The sequence below is a fragment of the Peromyscus maniculatus genome, chromosome 12 (genome assembly GCF_049852395.1).
Source record: "Peromyscus maniculatus bairdii isolate BWxNUB_F1_BW_parent chromosome 12, HU_Pman_BW_mat_3.1, whole genome shotgun sequence".
NCBI lineage: Eukaryota > Metazoa > Chordata > Mammalia > Rodentia > Cricetidae > Peromyscus > Peromyscus maniculatus.
Genome location: NC_134863.1, coordinates 29,602,301 through 29,614,746, shown reverse-complemented (window position 1 = coordinate 29,614,746; position 12,446 = coordinate 29,602,301). Strand labels below are relative to the sequence as shown.

The 12,446-nt window shown below is 43.0% G+C and overlaps 1 protein-coding gene across 1 annotated transcript in view; it reads right to left on the bottom strand.

Annotated features, from left to right (window-relative positions):
• The window catches only part of Tmem39a (transmembrane protein 39A), a 28,994-nt gene extending 20,220 nt beyond the window's left edge, over positions 1 to 8,774 (bottom strand). The window contains exons 1-2 of the mRNA XM_006975745.4: positions 8,456 to 8,774; positions 7,271 to 7,457 (exon numbers count right to left, since the gene is read on the bottom strand). Coding sequence (XP_006975807.1) covers positions 7,271 to 7,383 — 113 coding nt within the window. The 5' untranslated portion in view covers positions 7,384 to 7,457; positions 8,456 to 8,774. The remainder of the gene's footprint in view (positions 1 to 7,270; positions 7,458 to 8,455) is intronic.
• Between the last annotated feature and the right edge of the window lie 3,672 nt (positions 8,775 to 12,446).

Genomic DNA, 12,446 nt, shown 5'->3' with positions numbered 1-12,446 from the left:
ACCTCAGCGGTAGAGTATGAGTTTAGTACAAACAATTATCTGGGTTAGAGCTGTAGAATCACAAACAAGAAAAGAAAAGCCAGCTAGCTGGGAGGATGGCTCAGTGGGTAGAAGTGCCAGCCGCTGATACTGACAACCTAATTTTGGACCCATACAGTAAGAAAAAACAAAGTCCTGCAAGTTGTCCTTTGACCCTACACATGCTGTGGCACCATGTATGCTCTCCCACATGCACAAGAGGAAGCATGGGGGTTGCTTGGGGGATGTTTCAGACATCCTCTGTGAAGTTTACTCTACCTCAAAACTGGTACATCTCTCTTCATCAAATTTAAATTACACCTTTATTCTTACATTTTTTTAGTTTCATCACATAATTTTTGCATATAAATTTGTCTTAACTACAAAATTATAATCCTGAGGACCGAAAATACTTTCTTTAATTCACTGTTGAAATATATATTTAAGAAGACAGCGGGCCAGTACAGTCAGGAAAGAGAAAGCTCTCTTAAAACACAAACATTAGAACTGTTAGTTTCTATCTTCTTGTTCTTCCACTCATGCCTGCTTACAGGTCAGGAGAGTTCAGCTACCCCAAGGGAGAAAACAGGGAACAGTTACAGAGATCTCATGGTTGACTCTTCTTTATACAACAAGGAAAAACAGGCTTGGTTTTAATACCAAGAAAAGGAACAATATTAGTGTTACCACTCTAAAATTTCCAAATATAGAACTCTAGCTGGCATGTGACATTTACAGCACTTTAAGGGACTCATGGGAACATGAGCTTTGCACATTCTGAATAATGAAGAACACTATGACTTAAATGCAAAGGATTAGCACCACAGTTACTACCTCACTTCAGTTCGCCATAAACATTGAAATTAGAAATGCTGATGAAATGGTACAAAGCTAGTACCTCTAATCCAAACAAATGAAAAATTCCTGTTCCCCTTCAGTCAAAATAAAGGGTAAAAGCATATGCAACCCATATGCTATTTCAAAGTTTAAAAGGTCATGAAAATTTCTCTAAGAAAAATGGATTGAGATACTTGTAGTGAGTAGCCATTCTGGCTTTGATCTGGAAGTTCCAACCCCCATTGAGGCTTCGGTAACTGTCACGCCTACAAGGCGGGGCCAAGAGAGGTCCCTGAAGACCCAAGATCCAGATGTGCCGCCTCTCTTGGTTCCTGGACCCTGGACGCTGGAGGTAGACCAAGCAGAGTTCTCCAGAGAACACCGCCGGACTGCTACACACCTTCCCCAGACTCTGCAACCTACCTATCCCTTCATTTTTAAGTTACACCACTAAATAAACCTCCCTTTTAACTACGTGGAGTGGCCTTAATAATTTCACCAATAGATATTTGTTCCACCATACAAGTCAATGAAATGCTTGTTTCAAAACAGACATTTACCAAGTATTGACACAGAAGATACACACTTGTATCTCTGATGTTTTAGCTTTTAAACTTTAAGCCAAAAGACAAGAGAGAAGGTCAGACAAAGCAGTACAGGGCATCAGAAGGAAAAAGGAAAACAGTCCTACAGAATCTGTCAGAACAAGTCATCTTCTAATCTATAAAGTTGAAAGCTTGAGGGGAGATACATCAAAAATTCTCATAAACCAAAACTATTTAAATAATTGTACAATGCACAGATATATCAAAATACTATATTATACTCCACATATATGATTATATGCTAATCAAAAATAAAAATTCTAAAAAATTTAAAAATAAAGACACTTGGTCAATACACATCAGAAAATTAATTACAGAAGTAATATTTAGGAAAAATAAAAATACTATTCCTGGTCTGAGGGTAATGGTTCAGTGGTGGAGTACCTGTCCAACATGTGGAAGGCCCTGGATTCCCTCCCCAGCACAGTGGAAGGGACCCCTTTAATATGATACACATACAGATATGAGAACTCCAACTTTTTTGCTCTTTTGGTTGCTGTTCTTTTTAACTCCTGATCCTCCTGCTTCCACCTCTGGAATACTGAAAATTACAGGCCTGTCGGCCACCACCCCAGTTAACAGTTTGCTGGCAAGCTAACCCAGGGTTTCCAGCAGGTTAGGCCTGCACTCTACCTACTGAGCTATATTCCCTAGCCAGATTTAAGAATTCTAGTCAGAGTGCACTTAATTCCAGTAGCAGTTATTTGTTAAAATATATAAAAGGTACTGTCTACCAAGAAAGCTCTTTAGAAACTCAAAAACCTAAGTTTTCTTTTCTTTTATTTTTAAGGGTCTCACTATGTGGCCCCTGGCTGGCCTAGAAATCCTGTGTAGACCAGGTTAGCTTTGAACTCACAGAGTTCTACTTGCCTCTGCCTCCTAAGTGCCAGTACTACAGGCATTCATGCCCAAGGGTTTCTTTGGAGACGTCACAATAGCATTCTCTCTCCTAGCCCCAGGCTTCCCAAGGGAAAGCTGGTGTTCAGCTCATTTGGCTGGATTTAGAATCGCTGAGGAGACGCACCTACGGGCCTGCTTAAGGGCTTTCCAGAAAGGCTAAGTAAGGGAAAGCTCACTGTGAATGTGGGTGCCACCACCCCATGGCCTGAGATGAAATGGAGAAGAGGAAGCATGAGTAGTAGCAAAGCTCTCATATCTCCCCAGAAGTGGAGTCCTAGCTGCATGCCCCACCCCCATAACCTCTGCCACTGAGGATCCCACTGAGGGCATCACACCTCCTAAACCGTGGACCACAAGAAACCCTTCCTTCCACAAGCTGTCTTTGCCAGACTTCCACACTACAGTAAGAAAAGTACAATAGGAAAAGACTTGCTCAGGAGGGCTGCATCTAGTCATGTGATTGGCAAACATCTCTCTCTCTAATGATTAAAAATAAAACAACTCCTCCTAAATAGTAAAAATGGTTCACTGTGCCTAAACTGTATGCTCAATGTTTATACTGAACTCTTACTTTATTATATTCTTGCAGGCAAGAGATTGGTCCTTATGGAGCCAGCAAGCAGCAGAATTTAGGTAAATAAATGAATAAATCAAGAAAGATTCAAAGGGAAACCAGGTGTGGTGGCACACTTATAATCCTGGCACTTGGGAGGCAAAAGCGGCAGAATCTCTGCAAGGGTTAACTTCTTTTTCCAAACTATTCTCAAGGTAAACATATCACAAAATATTAATCATAGTCACAACAATTTTTAAATAAACTAAATACCTCTTTCATTTTAATCTACTGAAAAACACATTCTTCCAAGTCCTCAGCTAAAACTGCAAAAATTACATATATTAAAAGAGGAAGAAAGCTAGAGAATGGTAAATCAAAGCAAACATGACTAAAACCTTGAAAGCCATTAAGAGTTACAAGAAAGAACAGGAAAATACATAGAAACGAGCATTGCTAGACTCAGTTAAAACTATCAACACTGTCAGGCTTGGTGGCACATCCTTTAACCCCTGTACTTAGGACACAGAGGCAGGCAGACCTCTGTAAGTTTGAGGCCAGCATGGCTTACAGTTTGTTCCAGGCCAGCCAACGCTTCATAGTAAGACTCTGCCTCAAAACACACATACGCCAGGCAGTGGTGGCGGCGCACGCCTTTAATTCCAGCACTCAAGAGGCAGAGCCAGGTGGATCTCTGTGAGTTCGAGGCCAGCCTGGTCTACAGAGAGCGAGTTCCAGGACAGTCAGGGCTACACAGAGAAACCCTGTCTTGAAAAAAAAAAAACAAAACAAACAAACAAACAAAAAAAAAAAACCACATACATAAATGAATAAATAATCAGCTTAAAAAAAAAAAACAAAAAACAAAAAAAAAAAAAACAGGGTTTCTCTGTGAAGCCCTGGCTGGCTGTCCTGGAACTCACTCTGTAGACTAGGCTAGCCTCAAACTCAGAGATCCTCCTGCCTCTGCCTCCCTAGTGCTGGGATTAAAGGAGATGCCACCACCGCCTGGCAAGTATCATTATTTTCAAATGTTCCTCTTTCCTCCACTATACTGTTTATAGAATCCAAGCGTAAGCAGAACTATCTAGAAATAAAGCTTCAGTTCCAGGTACTTTTGTCTGTTTGAAATAACGTCTGAATATGTAGCCAAGGCTGGCCTTGTGCACTAAGTCCTTCTCCCATATGCTGGGAACACTGGTCTGCACCACCAAAGCTGGGTTTCACCTCTTTTTAAATAGCAGACTGCCTCCTTTCCTCATCCTTAAAGATATTTCAACACTCCAGTAATTAAAACATTAAAAGTTAGTCTAGGGGACTGGAGAGATGGCTCAGCAGTTAAGAGCACAGGCTGCACTTCCAGAGAACCCAGGTTCAATGCTCAGTACCCATACAGCAGAACTCATAACTGTCTGTAATTCCAGCTCCAGGGGATCTGGCACCCTCACACAAACATACATGCAGGCAAAACACCAATGCCTTTTTCTATAAAAATATTTATAAAAATAAATAAATATTTTTAAAAAGTTAGTCTAGCTGTGAGGACTAGTAAACCTGACCTGACTTTAAGGATTTCCTGATCATATTTTCCTTCTAAGCTACCTAGAGCAGATCAGGAAGAAGCAAGGGGCAGCTCTGAGAATACAAAGCCAAACAGGAAGAGTAAACAGGGCTGACTCAGCTGTTGGGAGTAGCTAGATGGGTATCCTGGCTACCCTCACAGCTCCAAAGCTGTGCACTCAATCAAAGAGAATGACCTTCCATGAATGGAAGGTCGGGAGTTAGGTCAGGGGTATATGAGTAGCTGTGTTCTTCTGCTACAACCTTCAGACAAACTCTCAAATATATCAGGAGAGCCTGAAAGACAGGAGTGGTACTGACTGGTGACTCTAGAAACCAAAATCAAGACAAGGAAAAACTCTTTTCAAGGAGGAAACAAAAATATTCAGGAAAAAATTATCTTGATCAAATGCATGACTAGGTAAAAGTATCTCTGCAGTGAGTGCTACAAGAACAAGCCTCCAAAGACACGAGTGGCCCTAGATAAGATCAGCAAAAATAACTCATCCTGGGCTGGGTATGTAACTCAGCAGTAAAGCACGTGCTTAGTGTGCTTTTACTTGTGTGTGTATGCATTTTAATAATGGGGTTACTCCACACAGGGCGATGATGCTCCCACTAAGAGCCATTCACTAAAAATATCCCAGTGCCAAGCATGGGGAAACCTCCCTTTGATTGGTGGTCAGAGGACTCCAAGTTTCCCCAAACAAATCAACTATTGCTGCTGCCTTCCAGAACTTGAGGGTAAGACTTTCTTGTTGATGACAGCACACACTAAAGATACAGAACTCAGAGAAATCGAGCTGAAACAGACCTGGAAGCTCCTCCCTGAGGACTAGCTCTCATAATAAGAGAAGGTGCTGCACAAGCTGCCGACGGAGAGAAGCCATCTCCCCAAGCTCCCAGCTGTAAAGCATACGAACCAGAACCATGACTGGACCGGTAAGATACCCCCATGGGTACAATAGTGGCCCTTTTACATTGGGGTAGCCAATAACTGCCTAAATGAACTTAAAGCCCACTCCGTGAGAGGGAATTCACTCCTGGTACTATAAACATAGTCACCATCAATGGCCAGAGAAGCCACGGACCTGAGAAGAGAACCTACCACTGTCATGTCCCTAAACCAGTATTTTCTAACCATAGCCTAAATACTTATCTTTACACCCACAGATAAGTGAGCTCTCGTCCCTCAACAAAGAAGCTCCTTTTTGCAGCAGATGGAGACTATTACAGAGATCCAGAACTGGTCAAATCCAGTTACAGACTAGGAGGTGCCCCAGTCCAGCTGCTCCCTCTGCAACTCAACCCTACACCTAGGGCTCAGGGAAGACTATCAGAAGAGCAGGCAGAGAGAGTCTACAGAATGAATACCTGTTGGCAGACAGTGTCCCCTAGGCATGAAAGGAAAAAAATACACCTACGAAATCTCAAGAGTCGTGGCTGCCAGAACAAGAGCAGCATAATGTGAGCAGCAGCTGGCACGTCCACATGGACGGAAGAAATTCCAGAGTCCCAACCACAGAAGAAGAGCCTCAGGCGATCGATGACGGCTGAGAAAGGGGGATTAGTTGTCTCCAGGGATGAACTCCTGTCTAGATGACAGGTCAGCTCTGCACATGCGCGTATGAGCAACACTGAATGAATTCAGTAGGCTGTGTATACATAGACTGGGGAGGACACAGGAGAAATTAGAGGTGGGAGTGGTGAAGATACAGTGCTTACACACAAAGTTCTAAAAAAAAAATTTAAAAACTGGACATAGTGGTATATACTGTAATCCCAGCATCCCAGCACTGAGGAGAAGGATAGATCCCTGGAGCTCAACAGCGAGCCAAACTAGCCTACTGGTGACTTTTTTGGCCACTAAAAGCCCTTGTCTCAAAATTAAAGGTGATGAATACCTAAGGAATAACACACACACACACACACACACACACACACACACACACACGCACACGCACACGCACACGCACACGCACACACACCCCGAACTCAAATTCTAGACTCCTATATAATATCCTATATAATATGGCACAATTCTTACCATTTTTATGCTATAGTTGACAGTTATTATTAATATCAAACAACTTTTTGCCTGAATAACTTTTAATAATAAAATGTGGGGGGCCAAAGGAGGGGACAACGGCTTCTGAGTCCCCAGCCCTAACTAAGGAGCTATGAACAACTGATGGCTTCTTCCCTCAAGGGCGTGGCACCTGGTAGGTCAACCACACTTCAGCAGATGCCCCCCACACACATACAAACCAGAAGTATATGAACAGTACCAAGTGGACTCAATGGGTTTGTTTGTTTTTTTAAAAGGGCTTGGGGCTTGAGAGATGGCTCCATAGTTAAGAGCATTGGCTGCTCTTCCAGAGGGCTCAGATTTGGCCCCTAGAATACATATGGTGGCTCAGAACCATCTGAACTCCATCCACTTGTAGGGGATCCAACAACCTCTCTTGGCAGCCATAGGCACCAGGTATGCAAGTCGTACACAGACATACGTGCAGGCAAAACATTCATACACATAAAAAAATGTAAAAATATTATTAAGTGAGAAATAAAAGGAAAAAGTACTCTTCTACTTTGTGGTCCCTGTGCAATATCATTCTACCTGCAAAGTACTCTGAAATACTAAGCTTTCGGTCTTCCAAGGCAGAACTTCTACTTCAGTGACAAGAACCAAAGTTTGATAAGCAAATATTTGAATAGAACTACTTTTGTATTAGGCTTACTGATAAAAGATCAGCAATTATGCAACTACTATGCACCGAGTTATTTTTTTCTTTACCTGTTTCTCAAGCCTGTCCCATTGCTACAGCCGCCACCAACCAAAGTCTGTAGAGAAGGTAAAGCTGTCCGGCTTAGCTGCTGCCGACTAGGACCCCTCCTTCTACTGGGCATGTCCAGGAACCAGTCAGTTTCCAGTACCACCCGCAGTTGCAACCCAGGCTAATGGTCGTCCACTTATTTCAACTCTGAATAACACAAAAGAAAAAAAAAATTAAGTATCAGCTATTCAAAGAAGTCAGTGTAACAAGCAGACATTAAAACAAAGTGAGCATATCGTGTTAAAAAAAAAAAAAACAGGTTGAATTTTCAAACAAATGATCCCATTTGTGTAGACTGTTTGGACCTTGGGGTAAGGTCAGAGGCTCAAAATCCGATCTAAGCTTTGGTCAGCATTAGGCAACTCACAATTTGTGTCTTTTGTTGCTGACTTCTTGTTATATAAAACACACCACTGTCGGGTGGAAATGTACATCAAACACCACAACTTATTTGCAACCTGATATTGCACATTAAAGTCGCTTGAAATACAGGAAGCTTATCACTGTCCAAAATAACAGGTTGTTATCCAGGGATCTGGCTGAGATAAGATATGGCACCTATTATCTGACCTTGACCACGTCATTTAACCCCGTTTCTTCAGTTCATTCACATGGTTGCCTGTTTCAGAAAAGGTACTGTAAAACCACTTCAAAAAAATTAATGAAACTGCAAGATTAAAAGGCGACAAAGATCTTCACTGGGAGGGAAAAAAAGGATTGTTTTCCTCAATTTAGGCAAATATGGTTCTTCCAATATATATCAAATATGTCCTAAATACAGCTAAAAATACTCCGGAAACTACACGTTGAAGGGAAAAAAAAAAGCCCGTTTTCGAAAAGTTAACTACTACAGAGGGATCGGATATTCCTCTGTCTGCAGACTCACAACCAACGCCAAGTGGGACAAAGAACCCAAACTGTTAGAGGCAAGGACAAATGATCCTTGCTCAGTTGAAGAGAAAGTAAGGTGAGGGGCAAACGCTGAGACACCAGAGCGTGCGGTGGGTGAAGGTGGACGGCGAGAAACCGCAAACTTCAACAGACTGGCTTCCAGGAGGAATCCCCAAGTGATCCCAGCCCGGCGGCCGAAAGGGCCGAAGCACGCCGGGGACAGCGGGGCGACAAAGCAGGTAAGGAAAACTCACGCATGGAACAGGCGGGCGGGCCACGGAGCGGGCTCCCCGGGAGGAGGCGGTGGCTTCACAGAGCCGACCCCCGGCTCCCGAACTCTCTTCCTTCTCTGAAGCGCTCCCAAAGAGCTGCCGGGACGCAGGCAGGGCCCCGCGGGAGAGTCGAAAGATCGTGTCGGGTCCCTAGGTGTCCAGACCCAGACCGGGAGTCCGCGCCAGAGCCAGAGCTAAAGCCACAGGCAGAGCCCGTCCCCATCACCACTCATCCTCAGCCTCCATCGCCCAGGAGCTGAGGAGACGTGGCAGCGCACGGTGATGACGTCAGCTCGGCGTCGAGCTGGCCCCCGGAAACAAGACTCGCAGCCAGCCCAGCCGGCTTGCCAGCCTCCCCGTGCACCTGCGCAGTGGGGTTCTCCGGATGGTGGGGGGGCGGGGATGTCTGGGCTTTCCCGCCCACGCGTGGCTCGCGGTTTTGTTTGGCTTGGGGTTTTTTTTGTTTGTTTGTTTTTTGTTTTTTTTAAACTCCCTGGCTTCAATCAGCTAGTCTCTAGAGGAGGACCCTCGCATCAGGAGGGAGGAGAGTCGGAGACGCCACCTAAGGGTCACGTCACTCGTGAGCAGACGACTGTAGAAGAGGCTTTAGACTCCAGCCATTCCCTTGCACGGTCTATTAAATAATGAACTAGGTAGAATCTAGAAATAAAAACCGAGTTCTAGAAAAGTACCTTCTAGTAAAAAAGGGAATGCAGCAACAAGGTGCAGTAATGCTGTTAATAACAATAAATGCAAGATTAAAAGTATATCCGAGGTCCTGGTATGGAGTGCAAGATAGGGTAGCTGATAACTCTGGGATGGTGCTACTGTCAATATTGAAAAAGGTTTTCGGAAAGTTTGGCATTTTAGCTGAGGCCCCAAAGATGACTAAGCTGTTTTCCTGTGGACAGAAAGTGATAGGTAAAAAGAGCTTTACCATCCTGAGTTCAAGCCCCAACCTTCACCTCACCAAAAAAAAAAAAAAAAAGATGGGCAGCCCAATGATGAGTCCAGAACTGTCAATAGTTTGGAATTAAAATAGTATCAAAATGAAGCCGGGTGTGTTGGTGGAAGTCAGAAGATCATGAGTTGAAGGTTGTCCTCAAACTACATGGCAAGCCAGTGAGTGCTACATTTAAAAAAAAAAACAAAAACCTGCACATTTTTAAAGTTAAATTAAAACAACCTACAAAACTACCAGTCAATAATTCAGTCAATGAATTAAGCAGATAGTTCTCATGAGAAGAAAAAATACAAGGCCTTTAATCCCAGCACTCAAGAGGCAGAGACAGGCAGATCGCTCGCTCAGTTTGAGGCCACACTGGTCAATGTAGTGAATTCCAAGCCAGCTGGGACTTACATGTTGTTGTGGGTATTCACCAGAGAAGACCACTTGGACATGGATTTAAGTCAATAGAAAGTCTTTATTAGCCGGCCAGTGACTACTCCGGGTGTTCAGGATCCCACTGTAGTACTGAGCCTTTCTCAGGGTGAGCTTTTAAGCACAAAAACCATGTTCTGAATGGATACAGTTCAGTTAGCAAGAACAGTTATCCAGAAGTGGAGCTACAGAAGCCAAAAAACAAGGTTAGTACATTCAGAAACTTACCCAGAACCATGGACTTTGATGGATTAGGTCTTTGTTTTAGTTAGAGCAGGTGGTGCGGTCTACTTGTTTTTACAGCCTAAATGGCACTTCCATCATGGAGTCAGTTGTGCTAAGGTCTCAGGGACTACTAAGTTCTGGGGCCTGTTATACACAGCCAGACCCTGTCTCAAAGAAAAATGGTCAATACGTGTTTTTTTTTTTTAAGTGTTACACATCCCTACCTCTCAGGGAAATGCAAATTAAAGCTACTTTGAGATTCCATATCAGTTAGAATTGCTTTCAAGGAAAAAAAATGCTAGCTAGCATGGGGAGAGAAGAGAAAGATTCTTATTCATTGTTGGTGGAGGTATAAACAGGGACAACCACTGTGGAAATCATTATGGAAGTTTCTGAAAATTAAACAAAAACACTGATCTATGATCTAGCTGTACCAGTCCTGGGCATATACCCAAAGATATTTGCATATCCATGTTTTTTGCTGTTTCATTTACAATAACAAGAAAATTGAGTCAGTCTACATGTCCTTCTTCAGATGAATGGATCATAAAAATGCAGTTCCTATACAACTGGAATTTTATTAAGCTGTAAAGAAAAATGATATTTGCCAGGAAATGGATGAAACCTGAAAATATTATATTAAGTGAGGCAACAGGTTTGAAAGGAGAAATGCCACATGCTTCCTCTGTTAGGCACAGTAATTTTTATATTTGTGTAAGCAATGTATGTCTATGGGGGTGGGGTGAGTGTGAGCGTATGAATGCCAGGGCAGAAGTTTGGAGGTCATAGGACAACCTTGGCTGTTGGTTTTTGCTTTCTACCTTGTCTGAGACAGGGTCTCTGTTGTTGACTGCTTCTATACCAGGCTATGAGCTGCCGTAATGAGCTTCCGGGGAGTCCCCTGTCTTTGCACCCATCTTATCATAAGCTTGCTAGGATTACAGCTGAATGACTGCCACATCCAGCTTTGCATAGGTTCTGGGGATGCTTAAGGCCTGGCCTTCACTCGTGCACAACAAGCTCTTTATCCACTGAGTCTCTCCCCTGCTGGGCATCTTCATTTTTATATATATGTGTTTGTGTCGGAATGAGTATGGGTAGCAATCAGGGAACTAGAAAGGGACCCAGGGAAGGGGAAAGGAGGCTTTAAGGAATCAGAGGGTGAGGTGAATAGTAAAATATGTGATACAAAAATGGAAAGGGGAAAAATGACAGAGGAAAAGTCCTGGCAGGACCATGAGGTGAGATGACAACCAAAATTAAGTATAAATGAAAAGTGTCATATGGAAACTGTGACTTTGTATGTTGATTAAGAAGTAAAATTTTAGGAAAGAAATCACCAAAAAATCAAAATGAGAATTTATATGAGATGTTCCCCAGACATCTTTATATCAACTGTAGGATTAGTTAAACTTTATTAGGAATTGTTGTGACAGATACTGGACTACATATTTCATTGACACTTCACAGGCTGGAGATGTAGCTTTAGAGATAGAGCATTCAGCATGAGTGAGAACCAGAATTAAGATTCCCCAGCACTGAAAAAGAACTAAAAACTGCAAGGGGTGGCAGCATGTGCTTATAATCTCAACCTTTGAGAAGTGGAGGCAGGAAGCTCAAGAGTTCAATGTCATCCTCAGCGTTGTAGTGAGTTCTAGGCCAGCCTGGGTTACAGAAGACCTAATCTTTAAAAAAAAGTCTGCAAATACTTATTAGATATCACCGTGATTCCCATTTTATAGAGGAAACTTACAAACTGACACCAAATAACTTGTTGAAAACATCTTACCTATGCTAAGCCAGAACTGAAACAGGTTTGTCTCAAAGTGTCCTAGCAATAAAACAAAATAGAAACTGTCCTTTGATCCTGTTTCCTTTCTTCCTTTTATTTTATGTCCCTCGCCAATCCTTTTTGCTGAAGGGAAGCCCTCTTTGAGGCTTCATTGACTAGCTGCAAGAGGTCTATTGTGATGTTTCTGTTTATTATGTTCATAACATGTTATGACCTTCTATACCAATCCCCCCCCCCCAAAAAAACCCAGCTCCATCCCCACTCAGCACAAAGCAGCCATAACAGAGACATCACTTTCCTATCCCCTGGAAGGATTGACTGTGAGGAATGTAACAGCATAATTGGAAATGGAATGATGCCTTGAAAAATGATTAAGTTGGCCGGGCGGTGGTGGCGCACGCCTTTAATCCCAGCACTCGGGAGGCAGAGCCAGGCGGATCTCTGTGAGTTCGAGGCCAGCCTGGGCTACCAAGTGAGCTCCAGGAAAGGCGCAAAGCTACACAGAGAAACCCTGTCTCGAAAAACCAAAAAAAAAAAAAGAAAAATGATTAAGTTGGTTATCTTGGAGGAAGGGG